The 14,063-nt window shown below is 45.2% G+C and overlaps 1 protein-coding gene across 3 annotated transcripts in view; it reads right to left on the reverse strand.

Moving 5' to 3' along the window:
• Positions 1-14,063, reverse strand: part of DOCK2 (dedicator of cytokinesis 2) — a 415,558-nt gene that overhangs the window by 47,519 nt on the left and 353,976 nt on the right. For all 3 annotated transcript variants that reach the window (XR_007461385.1, XM_049647803.1, XM_049647801.1), the window contains exons 33-34: positions 13,416-13,564; positions 3,694-3,779 (exon numbers count right to left, since the gene is read on the reverse strand). Coding sequence is in view for 2 of the 3 variants with exons in the window: in XM_049647803.1 (XP_049503760.1) it covers positions 3,694-3,779; positions 13,416-13,564 (235 nt within the window). In the remaining variant the exon portion in view is untranslated. The remainder of the gene's footprint in view (positions 1-3,693; positions 3,780-13,415; positions 13,565-14,063) is intronic.

The raw sequence follows: 14,063 nt of genomic DNA on the forward strand, positions 1-14,063 counted from the left end.
TGGGAATCTCCAGGTGATGCAGATAATTCCTCACTCAGAAGGAGAGGGGGCGGAGCACTTGCCAGCCACTCCCTGTCTATACTTCTGCCTGGGTGGGGGTTGGGGGGGGGACTGGAGGGAACTCACACTGCCCTAGAGTTGATTTGCATTCAGCATGGGAGGCCTTCAGAGGGAAGAACCCAGACCCACGCTCTGTGTCAGTGCTGATGGAACTGGGTTTTCACTCATCCTTGAAAACTATGTATGGAGTACCTCTTATGACAGGTCCTCTTTCAGGCACTGAACTGGTTTGGGTGGGATCTTGGCCCCAGAACACACATTCTCTGTCCCTTTCACCTTTCCAGCTCCCTTACCACTTCTAGAAAAATTCTCAGGCAGATGGAATACAGCAAAATAGAGTGTCTAATTACTCCTTTCAATGTGGGGACCTTCACATTAAGAGATATGGACAGGGGCACCTGGGTGGCTCAGTCGGTTAAGCATCCAACTCTTGATTTCGGCTCAGGTCTGGATCTCACAGTTGCCCCTCCTATGCTTGTGTGCACTCTCTCTCACTCTCAAAAATAAAAAAATAAATAAAAAAAAAAGAGGTGGACAACTGGGAGTGGGCTTTGGGGACAGTTCTGAGGGTAGGGAGGGGTGGGATGTTGTATAAGGTTGTATAGCTTGTGCACTGCACAAAAGCCCATGAGGGCTGAAATCGAGCCCCACGTCATGCTCTAAGTCTGTGCCCTAATGCAGGTCTATTGCTGCCATAGGAAGGGAAACCCTGCTCTATTCACAAAGGCACCATCATATTGCTAAGCCATGTACCACAGGACTGTATCTGCCCAGAGAAGGTCCTCCATAGCAGTAGAGGCCCTGAATGAAGGGCTGAAGGAAGGGCTAGAGGAACTGTAGATGACTAGACTGGGGGAGAAATGACAGGTATGTTCATGGCTTCAAATAACCACATCAGTGTCTACCTAGAGAGCAACAATAATAGCTAATATTTCCAGACTACTTACTAGTTATCAGAAACTGCTAAGTACTTTACATGATTTTTCTTGCTTAGTCTCAACAAAAACTGTAACAGCTGGATAGTATTTTATCCTCAGTTTGCAGATAAGGAAACTGAGGCTCAGAAAGCTCAAAGGCAGAAGCAGGGACCTGGCCCCTGGACATTTTAATGGGACCTTGACTCCTCTGGTTGGGCTTGATTAGTTTTGCAGAAATCATTCACACCTCTATCCTAGAAGCAAAAATAATGAGCTGCTTTTAATTTCCTCGACCTCTAAGGATTCCTTTTATAAATAATCACTCAGGAAGGATTTGAAAATCCTGCTGATCATCTGAAGACTGCCGCAGAGCCCCATCCGCTTATAAAAATGGAAATTGCCAGCACTGTAAATGGTTTCCCTTATGGTCAATATTTAGATTTTCCTTTTTAGAACTTTAAAATAAACATTGACTCAGGCAAAATGTCACTTTTTCCCCTGGACAGTCAGTCTTGATACCCACCCGAGGAGCAGGCAGTGGGTTTCTCCTTCTGAGTTACATTTGTGTTCCCTGTGTGTAGTGAGAGCTGTGCGCAGTGACAGAAGGGGGATAGGGCCTGCTGAGATGGTGCTGCCTGGGAATCTGCCCTGCCTACTGAGCAGGACTGGGAGGGTCACTGTGAGGGTTAGAGCAAGGCCTTTAGTTTGTTTTTGTTGTTGGAGATAAAATATTCAAAAAGGATTAGGAAAAGAATCTGACATCAGAGTTCTATCAGAGAATCATACAAGTCTGAGAATATACAATTAGGAAGAAATTTGAAATGTCTGAGCCACATTGCTAAGCCTTGGGAGAAGTCCTTCGGGAGGAAAGGGACACTGACATGAAGACGGAAACTGGGAGTCAGATGGCTGAACAAAGTATATTTATTAAGCTTTTACCTGCTGTGTGCCAGATGCTTTAGTTATTCAGTCTTCAAAATAGCTACAGGCTTATTATCCCCATTTTATAGATAGAGATATCGAGGCCAAAGATGCGTGATTGGTCCAAAGTTACACAGATGCTAAGTGGTAGAATCAGGGTTGAAACCTAATGTCTTTCTCCAAATATATACAATTGGCCTACATGCACATGAAAAAATGCTCAACATCATTAGCCATCGAGGAAATGCAAATCAAGATGGCAATGATACCAGTTTCACAGCCACTGGGATGGCTTTAGTCAGTAAGGCAGATATTAACAAGAGTTGGGGAGAATGTGGAGAAACTGGAACCCTCACACACAGCTGGTAGGAATGTGAGTGGTCAAGTACTTTGGAAAACAGTCTGACGGTTCCTCAAAAAGCCAAGTAGAGTTACCAAATGACCCAGCAACTCCACTCCTAGGTATATACCAAAGAAAATTGGAAGCACTGTGTCCACATAAAAATTTGCATGTGAATGCTCATAGCATAGTCATTCCTAACAGTGAAAAAGTGGAAACAGCCTACATGTCCATCAATTGGTAAATGAATAGGGGTGCCTAGGTGGCTCAGTCAGTTAAGCGTCCAACTTCAGCTCAGGTCATGATCTCGTGGTTCACGAGTTGGAGCTCTGCATCAGGCTCTGTGCTGACAGATCAGAGCCTGGAGCCTGCTTTGGATTCTGTGTCTCCCTCTTCCTCTACTCCTTGCCTGCTCACACTCTGTCTCTCTCTCAAAAAATAAATAAACATTAAATTTTTTTAAAAAGATAGGTAAATGAATAAACAAAATGGAGTATATCTAAACAGAGAAATATTAGTCAGCAACAAAAAGAAATGAGGTGCTGACGACTGCTACAGTGTGGACGAACCTTGAAAACATGATATACGAAAGAAGCCAGTTTCAAAGTACCATATACTGATTCTATTTACATGAAATGTCCAGAATAGACAAATCCACAGGGGCCGAAAGTAGAGGGGATGATGTCTAAAGAGTATGGGGTTTCTTTGGGGAGGTAACAAAACTGTTCTAAAATGGATGGTGGTTATGGTTGCATAACTCTGCAAATAAACTAAAAGCGATAAAATTGTACACTTTCAGTGAGCTGTATAGTATATAAATTATATCTCAATAAAATCTTAAAACAAAAAGACATGTCCTGACCAAGTTCAGTGCTGACCACTGTCCACTGCCTCACGCAGACCTATGCCCTGCAGTCAGGCAGAGCTGGTTTGGGTCCCAGCTTGTCTACCCAACTAGATTGTTCTAGTTTCCTCAGACAAGACCCTTCCATGAGCCTCAGGGCCTAGCTCTATGAAATAGGGGTCAGAGAGTAAATGCAGCTAAATGAGGCAGTGCACAGACAGCATCTAGCTCAGCATCTGTGCACTGCGTGTACCCTATTTATCTTGGTCATGATCAACATCTGTGTAAGATTAAAAGAGAAAGAAGGAAAAACTAGCAAGAATTATTCCATAGCAAAGAGATAACACAAGTGAACATTTTGGTGGATTGTTTTTCCCTTCACAACACAGCAAAGTTTCTTTTTATCCATCCCATTCCATCAATATCAAAGAAACAGCCACTCTAGAGAGAGAGAAATTTTAGGTTTCTTTCAAAAATGGAGTTTCTCCAATACCAGGAGCCAGAAGATCGATCTCCAGGGGAGGGAGGAGTCTCTGAAGGCCTGGAGTCCCAAGCTCTCCAGCCTGCAGCTGACCTTCCCAGCTCCCCCCACGCACGGGTGCTGAACTTACATTGACTCAAGCAGCTGCATGTACTGCTCGTCTCCTCGGCCTCCTTCCACCTCATGGTCCAGCTTGAGGATGATCTCATTTTCAAACTAAAGCAGTAGGAGACGAAAAATCAATAATAACAACATTAGAAGGCTGAATGTTGAAATTAGTCAATTTGTTATTTTAGCCAAAGCTTTAGGGAGCACCTATCATTTCCCAGCGTTTGTGCCCAGAACCGGGAGTGCAAAACGGAACGGGATCCTGTGCCTGCTTTTAGGAGTTCCCAGAGTACGGGGAGAAGAGGAGTGGATGATAAGTGCTGGAGAGAGAAGGAGGGAGGGGAGGGAGAGAGTGACCACGTGAAGGAAAAGGGCATTTCAAGCAGAGGACACAGCGTGTGCAAAGACGTGGAGGTATGTGACAGAGCACTGTATCTTCAGGAAGCGGCACGTTGTCACAGACAGCTGTCTGCCTAGCCTTCCTTTCTCCATACTTTGGTGTCACGCTGGCCCTAATCTTAGTCCTGGGGACACAGATGAGCTACCCATACCTCCCTAGCTCCGGGTGTGGGCATGTGACCCAGGCCTACCTCTTAATCAGTATCTTTCATCATCTAGACACTAAGATTAATAAAGGCTCAGGCTGAGTAAGTAAGACTCAGATCCAAGGCTTTGCTGAAACTCTTAGCAAAGAGTCTGTCTGCTCAACGTGAAGATGGAAGGCTGTAAGCCTGAGGCTGCTGGAGATGGCCATAATAGAAGAGCCCGCCTGGAAATGACACCAATACAGAGGAGAGTGGAAAAGGGGAGACAGAGAGACTGAGCCCCTGAGCCCATCCATACTTGAAGCTCTCATAGGTACATGAGCTGATGCCTCAGAAAGTAGACTGGTGGCAACTGTAGTGGTCAGAGATCAGACTCGGTAAGTGACCTGAACATGAGTATGTACCTATAGTCCCAACATATCTTGGAACATGAAGCCAGAGAGCGTTCCATCTCCCCATTTTCACTCTCAAGAAGCATCTCACCCAGTTCAGCTCATGGCTTACGCAATGTTTTGAAGGGCCATACTGTGTCCCTTTTCATGGCTAAAATGTAAAACAGTTTGTACTTTCAATAACATGCCGTGATGAATCCATCCAAATCACGCAGTCTGCTTCTCCTCAGTTTTACCATTAAATACGAAACTGGCATCTGGAGAAGGGAAGAAGGCCCTTGGCAAAGGTCACCAAGGTCTAGGGAGTCTTTGGGTACTCCTGGCTTCTTACCCAGCCTCTCTACTCTCAGACCTTAAAATCTCTCCATGAAGTCTGGAGGTCATATTTAAGGAGGATCATGTCTAAAGGTGATAATGCATGAAAACCAGCCAGCCCCGGATTTGTTCCACTTCACTAAGTGTCAGGTACTTTACACATGAAGAAGTATGTGTAATGCTCTGTGAATGGCAGAGACCTTTTGGCAGGCTCCTTCCAGTGCACAAAGGATCAAGCCCAGTCTAGTTGGTTGGAATCTTTAAGTGATGAAAGGCAGGGGCTGGATTCACTTTTCCCTCAGCTCACATCTGTGGTGCCATTGTTCCCTCACTGTTGTGTGCTGAGGGCCAAAAGAAAGGACAAAAAGCTTGTGCTGATACAGCACAGATGAGAAAATTTCCTGTGAGTTTCCTCAGTCGGGGAAGATTTATGGAAGGAGATACAAAAAAACCTGGAAGACGGGTAGGATTGTGATAAATATGAAAAGGAAGAGCATTCTGGGTAGGAGGAACGGAGTGAATGAAGGTTGTAGATGTGGGAAAGTAGAGAAAAATGAGGAGAGCAGTTAAGAAAGATCAGAGTTCAAGAAGAAAGAAAAGAAAAAAAATTAGAATGAAGACCCAGATGGGGGCCAATCTGATGAGGGTCTGGACTGCCAGTCCACACATGAATCATGTACCTTACATGATGCATTGTATTAAGCATCTTGTATGCATCAAATATTATCCAGACTTAAGGGTTGGGGCTATCATGATTAGAGATGTCTACTGTGCCAAGCTTGGGGCAGGAAGTAATACAGCTAAAGGACTGCAAGCATGGGCTCTGATGTTAGACCATCTGATTTACATGTCTGCTCCATTCCCTCCACCATCTTAGGAAAGCTATCAGGTCTTTCTAATCCCACTTCAGAGTTTATATCAGGCATCAGGGGTCGGCAAACATTTTCTGTAAAGGGCCAGATTGTAAATATTTTAGTCTTTGTGGGTTAGTCAGTCTTTATTACAACTACTCAGCTCTGCTGCTACAACACAAAAGCAACCATAGATAATATATAGACAAATCAGCATGGCTGTATTCTAATAAAACTTTATTTACAAAAACAGGTAACAGGACAGATTTGGCCTGTGGACCCTATCAATATAATAGTGGTCCCTACCACATGGGGTAGTTAGGAGGACTGGAGGAGATTTTATATATAAAGCACCAGGGGAGAGCATAAACTCAAATGTGCATTGGGTTTGCTCATCTGCTTATGATTACTGCTAATGTTATTGTTATTACTGCTGAATGTTACTGGAAAGCAGCTTTATGGGAGAAAAATAGCATGTTTTTCCTTGTCTGAGTTGTTCAGTGTTAAGTGTTGGCATGATTCCTCCTGATGCGATGAACTTTCCTTTAGAGCAGAGAAGTGCATGGGGTAAATAAGCACTTGTCACAAGGTCACAAAGAGCCTGCAGGGAAGGAAATTACAGGGTGCCAGGGGCTGTGCAGAGCTGGATGACGCTGTGCCACGCGTGAGCCCTTCAGGCCAGGTCGGAGAGCGAAGGTTTCAGTCAAGCACATCCCATGACAGACGCCGGCCCGTTTTGTTCCCAAGCAGGCACTGTGCACAGGAGCAGCTATGACCACAGCCTTTGGCATCCAAAAGACTTAGTTTGAGTCTTGCTTTGACTTTTCTCCCCACTATGTGATCTTGGGAAAGTTAATAAGCTTCCTGAGGCTCAATTTTCTCATCTATTACATGAAGATTTAAAACAGCACCTACTGGGGCACCTGGTGGTTCAGTTGGTTGAGCATTCAGCTCTTGATTTTGGCTCAGGTCATGATCCTAGGGTCATGGGATTAAGCCCTGCACCAGGCTCCATTCTGAACATGGAGCCTGCTTAAGATTCTCTCTTTCTCGGGGTGCCTGGGTGGCTCAGTCGGTTAAGCGCCCGACTTTTGGTTTCGGCTAAAGTCATAATCTCACGGTTTGTGAGTTCAAGCCCTGCATTGGGCTCCACGTTGACAGCATGGACAGTTCTTGGCATTCTCTCTCTCTCTCCCCCTCTCTCTGTCCCTTCCCATTTCTGCTCTCTCTCTCAAAATAAATACACTTTGAAAAATGAAAAAAATTCTCTCTCTCTCTTCCTCTGCCCCTCCCCTAATGGTATGTACATGCTTCTCTCTCTCTCTCTCTCTCTCTCTCTCAAAAACTTAAAAATAAATAAATAAATAAATAAAACAGCAGCTACTTAGAGTAGTGTTGGGAGAAGTTAATGGGAAAATACACGGGAAAGGCTAGCGTGGTACTTGGCACATAGTAAGTGCTCAATAATTGTTATCATGACACTGTCAACATTGCCATTGTCAACAGTATCACCATCTCAGTTAGTCTTTATGATAGCCAAGGGAGATAGATATCCTTATTTTTATTTTTTAAATGAGAAAACTGAGGCAAAGTGGAATCTTTGTCTTGCGTTTCAAAGCATGGATGGACTTGACCTAGAGCAGGCCCAAGGGTCCAGCATATGCTCTCACACATACACTGTGCCATGCCACTGTGAAGAGCTTAAAACAAAGGTCTGGCTCCTCCAAATCAATTCCATTTTCTCCACAGCTGCACAGCTGCATCACATTGTTGACTCCTCACCCTACCCCTGCAAGGGGGATATTTGTTAAGGAGCATCTGCAGGTTACTTTCGCAGAAGTCAATGCTACAGAGGCCCACCAGGAATCTTAAGAGGCCCTACTCAGGAAAAAGGAAGTGAACTCTAAGAGCCCAGCCTTCCCGAGTGGACCTCCCTCCTCCAGCAGAATGACTCATGCGGGCCTCACGTTTGCATCATGCCTTCCCCAAATTGCTTTTGCGACCTCTCCTTACTACTTTAGAACATCTTGGCTATTTTCCTTATTTGTTTGCCTAGAATCCAGGTGAAGTGTGAAATTTAGGGAACAAGAGCCCTTCTTCAAATGTCTGGTTCTGACTTTGACTTCGTATGGGAGGGGCAGAGATAGTGTGAAAGGCCAGGATGGCAGAGTGATAGGGATAGAACTGGCACCAGTAAGTCAGCCCGTGGCCTCCTTTGTTAGTGAAATGCTGGTTGTCCAGGGGTGGCTGGAAGCAGACTTGGGGGAAAGCTGGAGAAGATAGTGTCACATGAGAAGGGATGCTTTAGGGAGTCAGTGCAGCTTCCTAATTTTCTTTGAGTTATCTTGTCTCCGCCTGCTCCAGATCATTGCCTGTGGAGCTTGGGTTTGGGAACCTATAATGGTATTATGATATTCATTTTACAGATGAAGAAGCTGGGCTTGAAAGAGGTTAAATAACTTACCAAATTTATTCAGCGCACAAGTAGCAAGTCTATCTAACTCCAAAGCACACTGGCCAGAACACAGTAGGTGCCCAGTATATATTTATTGAATCGATTGTTCTTTTCTTCATTATATTCTAAGCCATCTGAAGCAACCCCTTACTCTAAGCCAAGACTCCATTTCAGGGGATCTGCTCAATTGATATCTCTGTCCATTAATTCATTTATCGAGCAATTATTGAGCTCATGCTGAGTCCCAGGTGCTGTTATAGGTGCTATCAAATGCTGTTACCTCTTCCATCTCTGAGAGGAGTTTTCTCTAGGACATCTCGCCTGCTATGGCTCAGACCCTCAGGCTGATTGTGCCACAGTCCTGTTCTATAATCTGTAAAATAGGCAATCACTCTCCTCAGTCTCTAGGCCCCAGGACTCTGACTCTTTGCCACCATCTTCACCCAGACACCCCAAAACCCCTCCCTGCACAAAAAATTGGCCAGGAAAACAGCTGGTCTACCCAGCCTCTGGGGATTACTCAAGCAATCATCAGCTACCCTCATTACCCTAAATGATGAAAATATTCACTGGAATGTTCCTCCCTGTGCTAAGGCTTTTCCTCTGAAATGTGGAAGGATGCAGGTCTAAATGCTTCCATTCATCCTGGGAACATTGACATGGTTCTCACCCACACTCATGACAGGCACTTGACAAGTTCAGGAATGAGAGACTAGCCTTGGCCCCAGAAAATCTCACGGTCTTGTGATAGAGAGAGATCTATGAGCAGATCATCATGCAGTGTGGGTCAAGTGATATGCCTGAGCCTCACTTAGGTAGGTCAAGACACATTTCACACTGACTGGGCATGAATGTGGCAAGCCAAGGCTCCTTTTGCCAAAACTGTCCTGTCCATTGCCCCACCAAGGAGTAACAGTGTGCCAGGGGTAGGACATTCAGTCTGAGTCACAGGATAAGAACGCCTGAGATGGTCTTGCGTGAAGTGCTGTACTTATGAGGGGTAAAGGTTATCAGTCAAATGCATCAGCTATCTAATTTGGGCTACAAGAGAAGACAGGGAAATCTGGCAATGAAGTTGCAAAAAAACTCAGAGCAGAGAAAGAGATTGCCCCAGAGCCTCCTTTTCCCCACCCCCACGCCCCCTTAAGCCCATCAGTGTTTAACCCCCTCCTGTCCCAGTTCCAGCCCATGCACATCCTGCTTGAGCCCATCTGTCTTTTGCATCCAGATGAACCACTGCCTCCAGAAGCAGGAAGGGCCATCTCAAAATGTGAGGCCTCAGTTGAAGGATGAGTAGAATCTCTTCAGGTGAAGAAATCAAAGGAAGAGCCTGAGCAAAAGCAGGGAGGCGAGAAAACCACAAGATGTTGTGTCCCTGGCCAGAGGCAGGGGTCCTGCTAACTTTTCCTTTGGGTTCTGCTATTTCCTTTAAGAAGCTCAAATTTTAGAAAGGAAAGCCTACCTGTCACCTTCTAGAAACCTAGTTTTTAGCTGATAATTTTGGCATCATTCCCTAATGCTAGTTTGCATGCAAGACCTCCTGGATTTCAGACCCAGTGCTGGGGTTTGCTCTGGATTTGGCCATCAGGGCTGCTTGGGGCTCCTAGGGGACTGGCATCCTCCTTTCCTGGGAAAACCTTCATGGCTGCTTACTCTGAACCAAGGAGTCGTGCCTGGATCTGCTCACCCCACAGCTGAGCTCCTACCAATCACACCAGCTGTTTTTTTCATGGGAAGCTGCCCCATTAGTCATCTTGATTGTGCTGTCTCTTTTGATAAGGGAGAAATTAAGAGAAGCAATTGGGGAACATTATTACGATGAACACATGCTTCGAGTGAGGAGTCCAAGGATGACCCCCATTCATAGAAAACAGGTGGGTGGATGTCATGGGGATGCCACAATAAGGAAATCCTTTCAGGAAAAAAAAATCACATTCAGGCAAGCCTCTGAAGGCCACCAAATACAACTGTCAGGTTGTAATCCAGAAATGACGGGCTTGCTTGTTTTTTAAACATTGCATACCATCAGGTACTTGGAGTGTTTCCTTTGCACACCTGCCCCTAGGACATCTTCTGAGCCAGCTGGTGCACACGCCTCTGGAGGGTGTACTGATCTGAGAGTAAGTATGATGCCCTTTATGTCACATTGTGTGCCCTCTATGTGTTTCCAAGCTTCACATAGTTGGCGTCCCCCTTAAAAGTCAGCAGATTGCAAACTGCCTTCAATACCCAATCCAGTGTTTCACCTTCTACTCCCCCTTATCCCAACTGGTTGGATATGGTATCTTTCTTTATCTGAACTCCTCAACCTGATTTCTTTTCAGGCTCTTTGCTGAAAGAGGGGACAGCTGGTCACTAGCCTTTCTGGGACTAGAAAGCTCCTGCTAATTAATCCCTGGGCAGAAGAGTACTCTCTCACACTGATATCATCAGAGCTAACTACAGATCTTTCTCAGCTTATAATGAGGTTATGTCTGATAAACCCATTGTAAGTTGAAAATATAGTTAATTCAAAAATGCATTTAATATCCCTAACCCACTGCAGCCCAGCCTACCTTAAACATGTTCAGGACACTAACATTAGCCTATAGTTGGGCGAAATCATCTAATGCAAAACCTATTTTATAATAAAATGTTGGTCAGCTCATGGAATTTACTGAATACTTTACTGAAAATGAGAAATAGAATGGTTATGTGGGCATAGAATGGTTCTAAGTAAATCTGTTGTTTACCCTCATGGTCACGTGTTTACCCTCATGACTGACTAGGAGCTGTGGCTCACTGCTGCTGCCCAGCACACGACAGAGAATCTACTGCCTACCACTAGCTCAGGAAAAGACCAAAGTTCAAAATTCAAAGTAAGGTTTCTACTGAATGTGTATCACTTTCACACCATTGTTAAGTCCAAATACCGTAAATCGAACCATTATAAGTCGGGGACCACCTGTAGTCTCTTTTTCTCCTTAGAACAATGTTTTCCAAGGTGATTGGCAGAATGGCACATCCAATTGATGTTTCTTACACAAATAAGTTTGAGAAACTGGGCAAGTCTGTTTACTGTGGAATGCCTCAGTGCTTTGACTATGTTAACATGCACTGGAGATCTCTAAGAGGGGTTACCATATGCAGTGGATTCCAAAGGTATTTAATTTCCAAACCCTCTTCCCTAGAGCATCTGGTTGGATTAGTGCTCTATGGAACATATTTTGAGAAAGCACTAATGAAGAGGATGCCATTCATTCTTTCACTCAGGCAACATTTACTGTGACAATACCAGGGACGGGATGATGCAGTGGGCACAGCATGGTTTGGGGACTGTAGCGACTTGTGTGTTGCAGCCTCTGCCCCACCTCTTTGTTGATGTGTGACTTCAGGCAAGTGACTTCACCTCTCTAAGCTTCGGTATTTTCTTTTTTTTTTTTAATTTTTTTTAACGTTTTTTTAATTTTATTTTTGAGACAGAGAGAGACAGAGCATGAACGGGGGAGGGTCAGAGAGAGGGAGACACAGAATCTGAAACAGGCTCCAGGCTCTGAGCTATCAGCACAGAGCCCGACGCGGGGCTCGAACTCACGGACCGCAAGATCATGACCTGAGCCGAAGTTGGATGCTTAACCGAACGAGCCACCCAGGTGCCCCTCTAAGCTTCGGTATTTTCATCTGTAAAATGGGTATCATAATGCTACCTAACTCTCTATAGGGTTGCAATAAACAAGATCACAGGAACTAATGCATGGAAAGTACTGATGGTGTGCCTGATACATAGTAAGCACCCAGTTAATGGCAGTCATTTTTGTCATCATCACCATCATCACCTTTATTAGATAAGGTTGAGGAAGATGCAGAAAATGCTCAGAAATGAGTATAACACAAGGCAGTATATAATCATCATACCTCAGACAGATAAAATGATGTAGGAATGGAGAGAAAAGGTCTCTTAAAGGACACAGGACTGCACTGGACTTTGCAGGATCAGTAGGAGTTTAGGTGATGGCAGGCAGAACTGTGAACATGGCAGAGCGTAGAAAGAAGGAGAAATGCATGGAGGAGGACATTGATGGAGATAACCCAATTCACGTGAGCTGCAGGAAATAGCTGGGGAACAGGTTGGGGGGGTGGGGAATGAGGTAGGCATAATGGCTGGAAGGGCTGAGTGAAGAGCAAGGAAGGCCCTGAATGCAAGCATAAGGGTTTGCACTTTACTGGGTGAGGATTAGAGAACCTGTAAGCCAGAGAGGGGAGAGATCTGTAAGGATTTTAAGGAAACACAGTTTGGAGTCTGTTGCTTTTTAAGTAGCTGTCTTAAGGGGAACTGTTGGGTGGCAGGTGATGGTCTCCAGTGAGAGGCAAAAACGCTGGGGGAGGGGGAGAAAGAGCCTGTAAGGGGTAAAACCAGGTGGGAAGGTGTGGCGGAGAGGACAGTGGGGCAAGATTTGAGGGAACCTCAGCAGAGGCAGTCTGACAAGACTTGAAGACCGACCTTCCTGAGCTGGGTGAAACTACAAAACACTGCCAGGAGCCTGTTGTGGAAATGGGTGCTTATTCCACTGTCAGAAGCTTCTACAGTGACTGGGCCCAGAGAGCGGTCCTCATCCTTCAAGTCTGATGGGACTTTTAATGAAAACATTTGGCCAATGACACTTGCATTGCACACAAGTTGTCCACTCCCTCCATGCTGGGGAAAGCCTCCTACTGCCACCGCAGATCCACAAGTCTCTCCTGAGCAACAGGCCTTTGACTCCATTCGCTGTCATTTTCACTCATGGCTGAGTGTGACTCCTGGGAAGCTCAGATCCTTCTAGACAATATAGAGCCTCCAAGTTGTCCCAGAAGAGAAAGAGCTGGACAGAGGCCGGTGTGAGATGAAGGCAGGTGGGAGGGGCAGGCTCTTTGGACACACCTCGAGGGAACTCTTAGGTAGGGAAGTACGGTCCTTGTACTATTGAGAAAGGGACCAAGCTGATACCCAGCAAGAAAGCACATTTTCATCTTGGCCTTGGGCGGCAAAGCATGATAAAATAGAGACCTAATCCAATCTGCCAGCTCATTCTGGGCACATGAATAATGTCCCTTGCCTACTGTCAAGCCCCTGAATGAAGCCCAGGCAGATGGAACGAGGATATCATTATGGGGAAATGGGCTGGGGATTAGGGAGGATGGCATGGGTTTCCAGCCTCATTTTTTACCTTTTTGAAATCCCCACTCCTTTGATATTCACACAGCATCATGTCGAAGAAGATTGGTATGGTGGCTTTCCGGAGCTCAGCCTCAGGGATAAGTGTCATCTCTAATATAGGTCCCACCATGCCTGGGATGAAGCAGATTTTGTTCTGGCCTGTAAGAGAAGAGGGGCATGGACACATAAAACAGTTTTCATGATGCACAGATCCTCCTCAGACCAAGCCTGTGGAAAGGAAAAGAAGGGAGGCAGAATAGTAAAAACAATAGTTAACACATATATGGTTGTTTATGGGAGCCTGGCACCATTTTGAACACTTTACATATATTAACTTCTGTAAGAGGCGCATGCATCATCCAGAACGAGCTGTTATTAAGGATAATAATATGGGTTTGTGGAAAGCATGTCACGGCTTACAAGGGTTTTCACCTGCATGATCTCCTTGGCAAATGGAGCCCTGATGCAATATGTTAGTGACGGCCAATCACAGGGATATTTGAAACTATGCCTGTCTACATCACACACCATGTTTCTGAGATTGGAAAACATGCTTTTACCAACTATTTCATGAAACAGGAAAAGCAAAATTTGCTGCTAAGAATCTGCTACTAATAGTATGGTCAGTGGAATAGTGAAGCACTCCCACACCCTTCCC

This window comes from Panthera uncia (assembly GCF_023721935.1).
Source record: "Panthera uncia isolate 11264 chromosome A1 unlocalized genomic scaffold, Puncia_PCG_1.0 HiC_scaffold_17, whole genome shotgun sequence".
Classification (NCBI taxonomy): domain Eukaryota; kingdom Metazoa; phylum Chordata; class Mammalia; order Carnivora; family Felidae; genus Panthera; species Panthera uncia.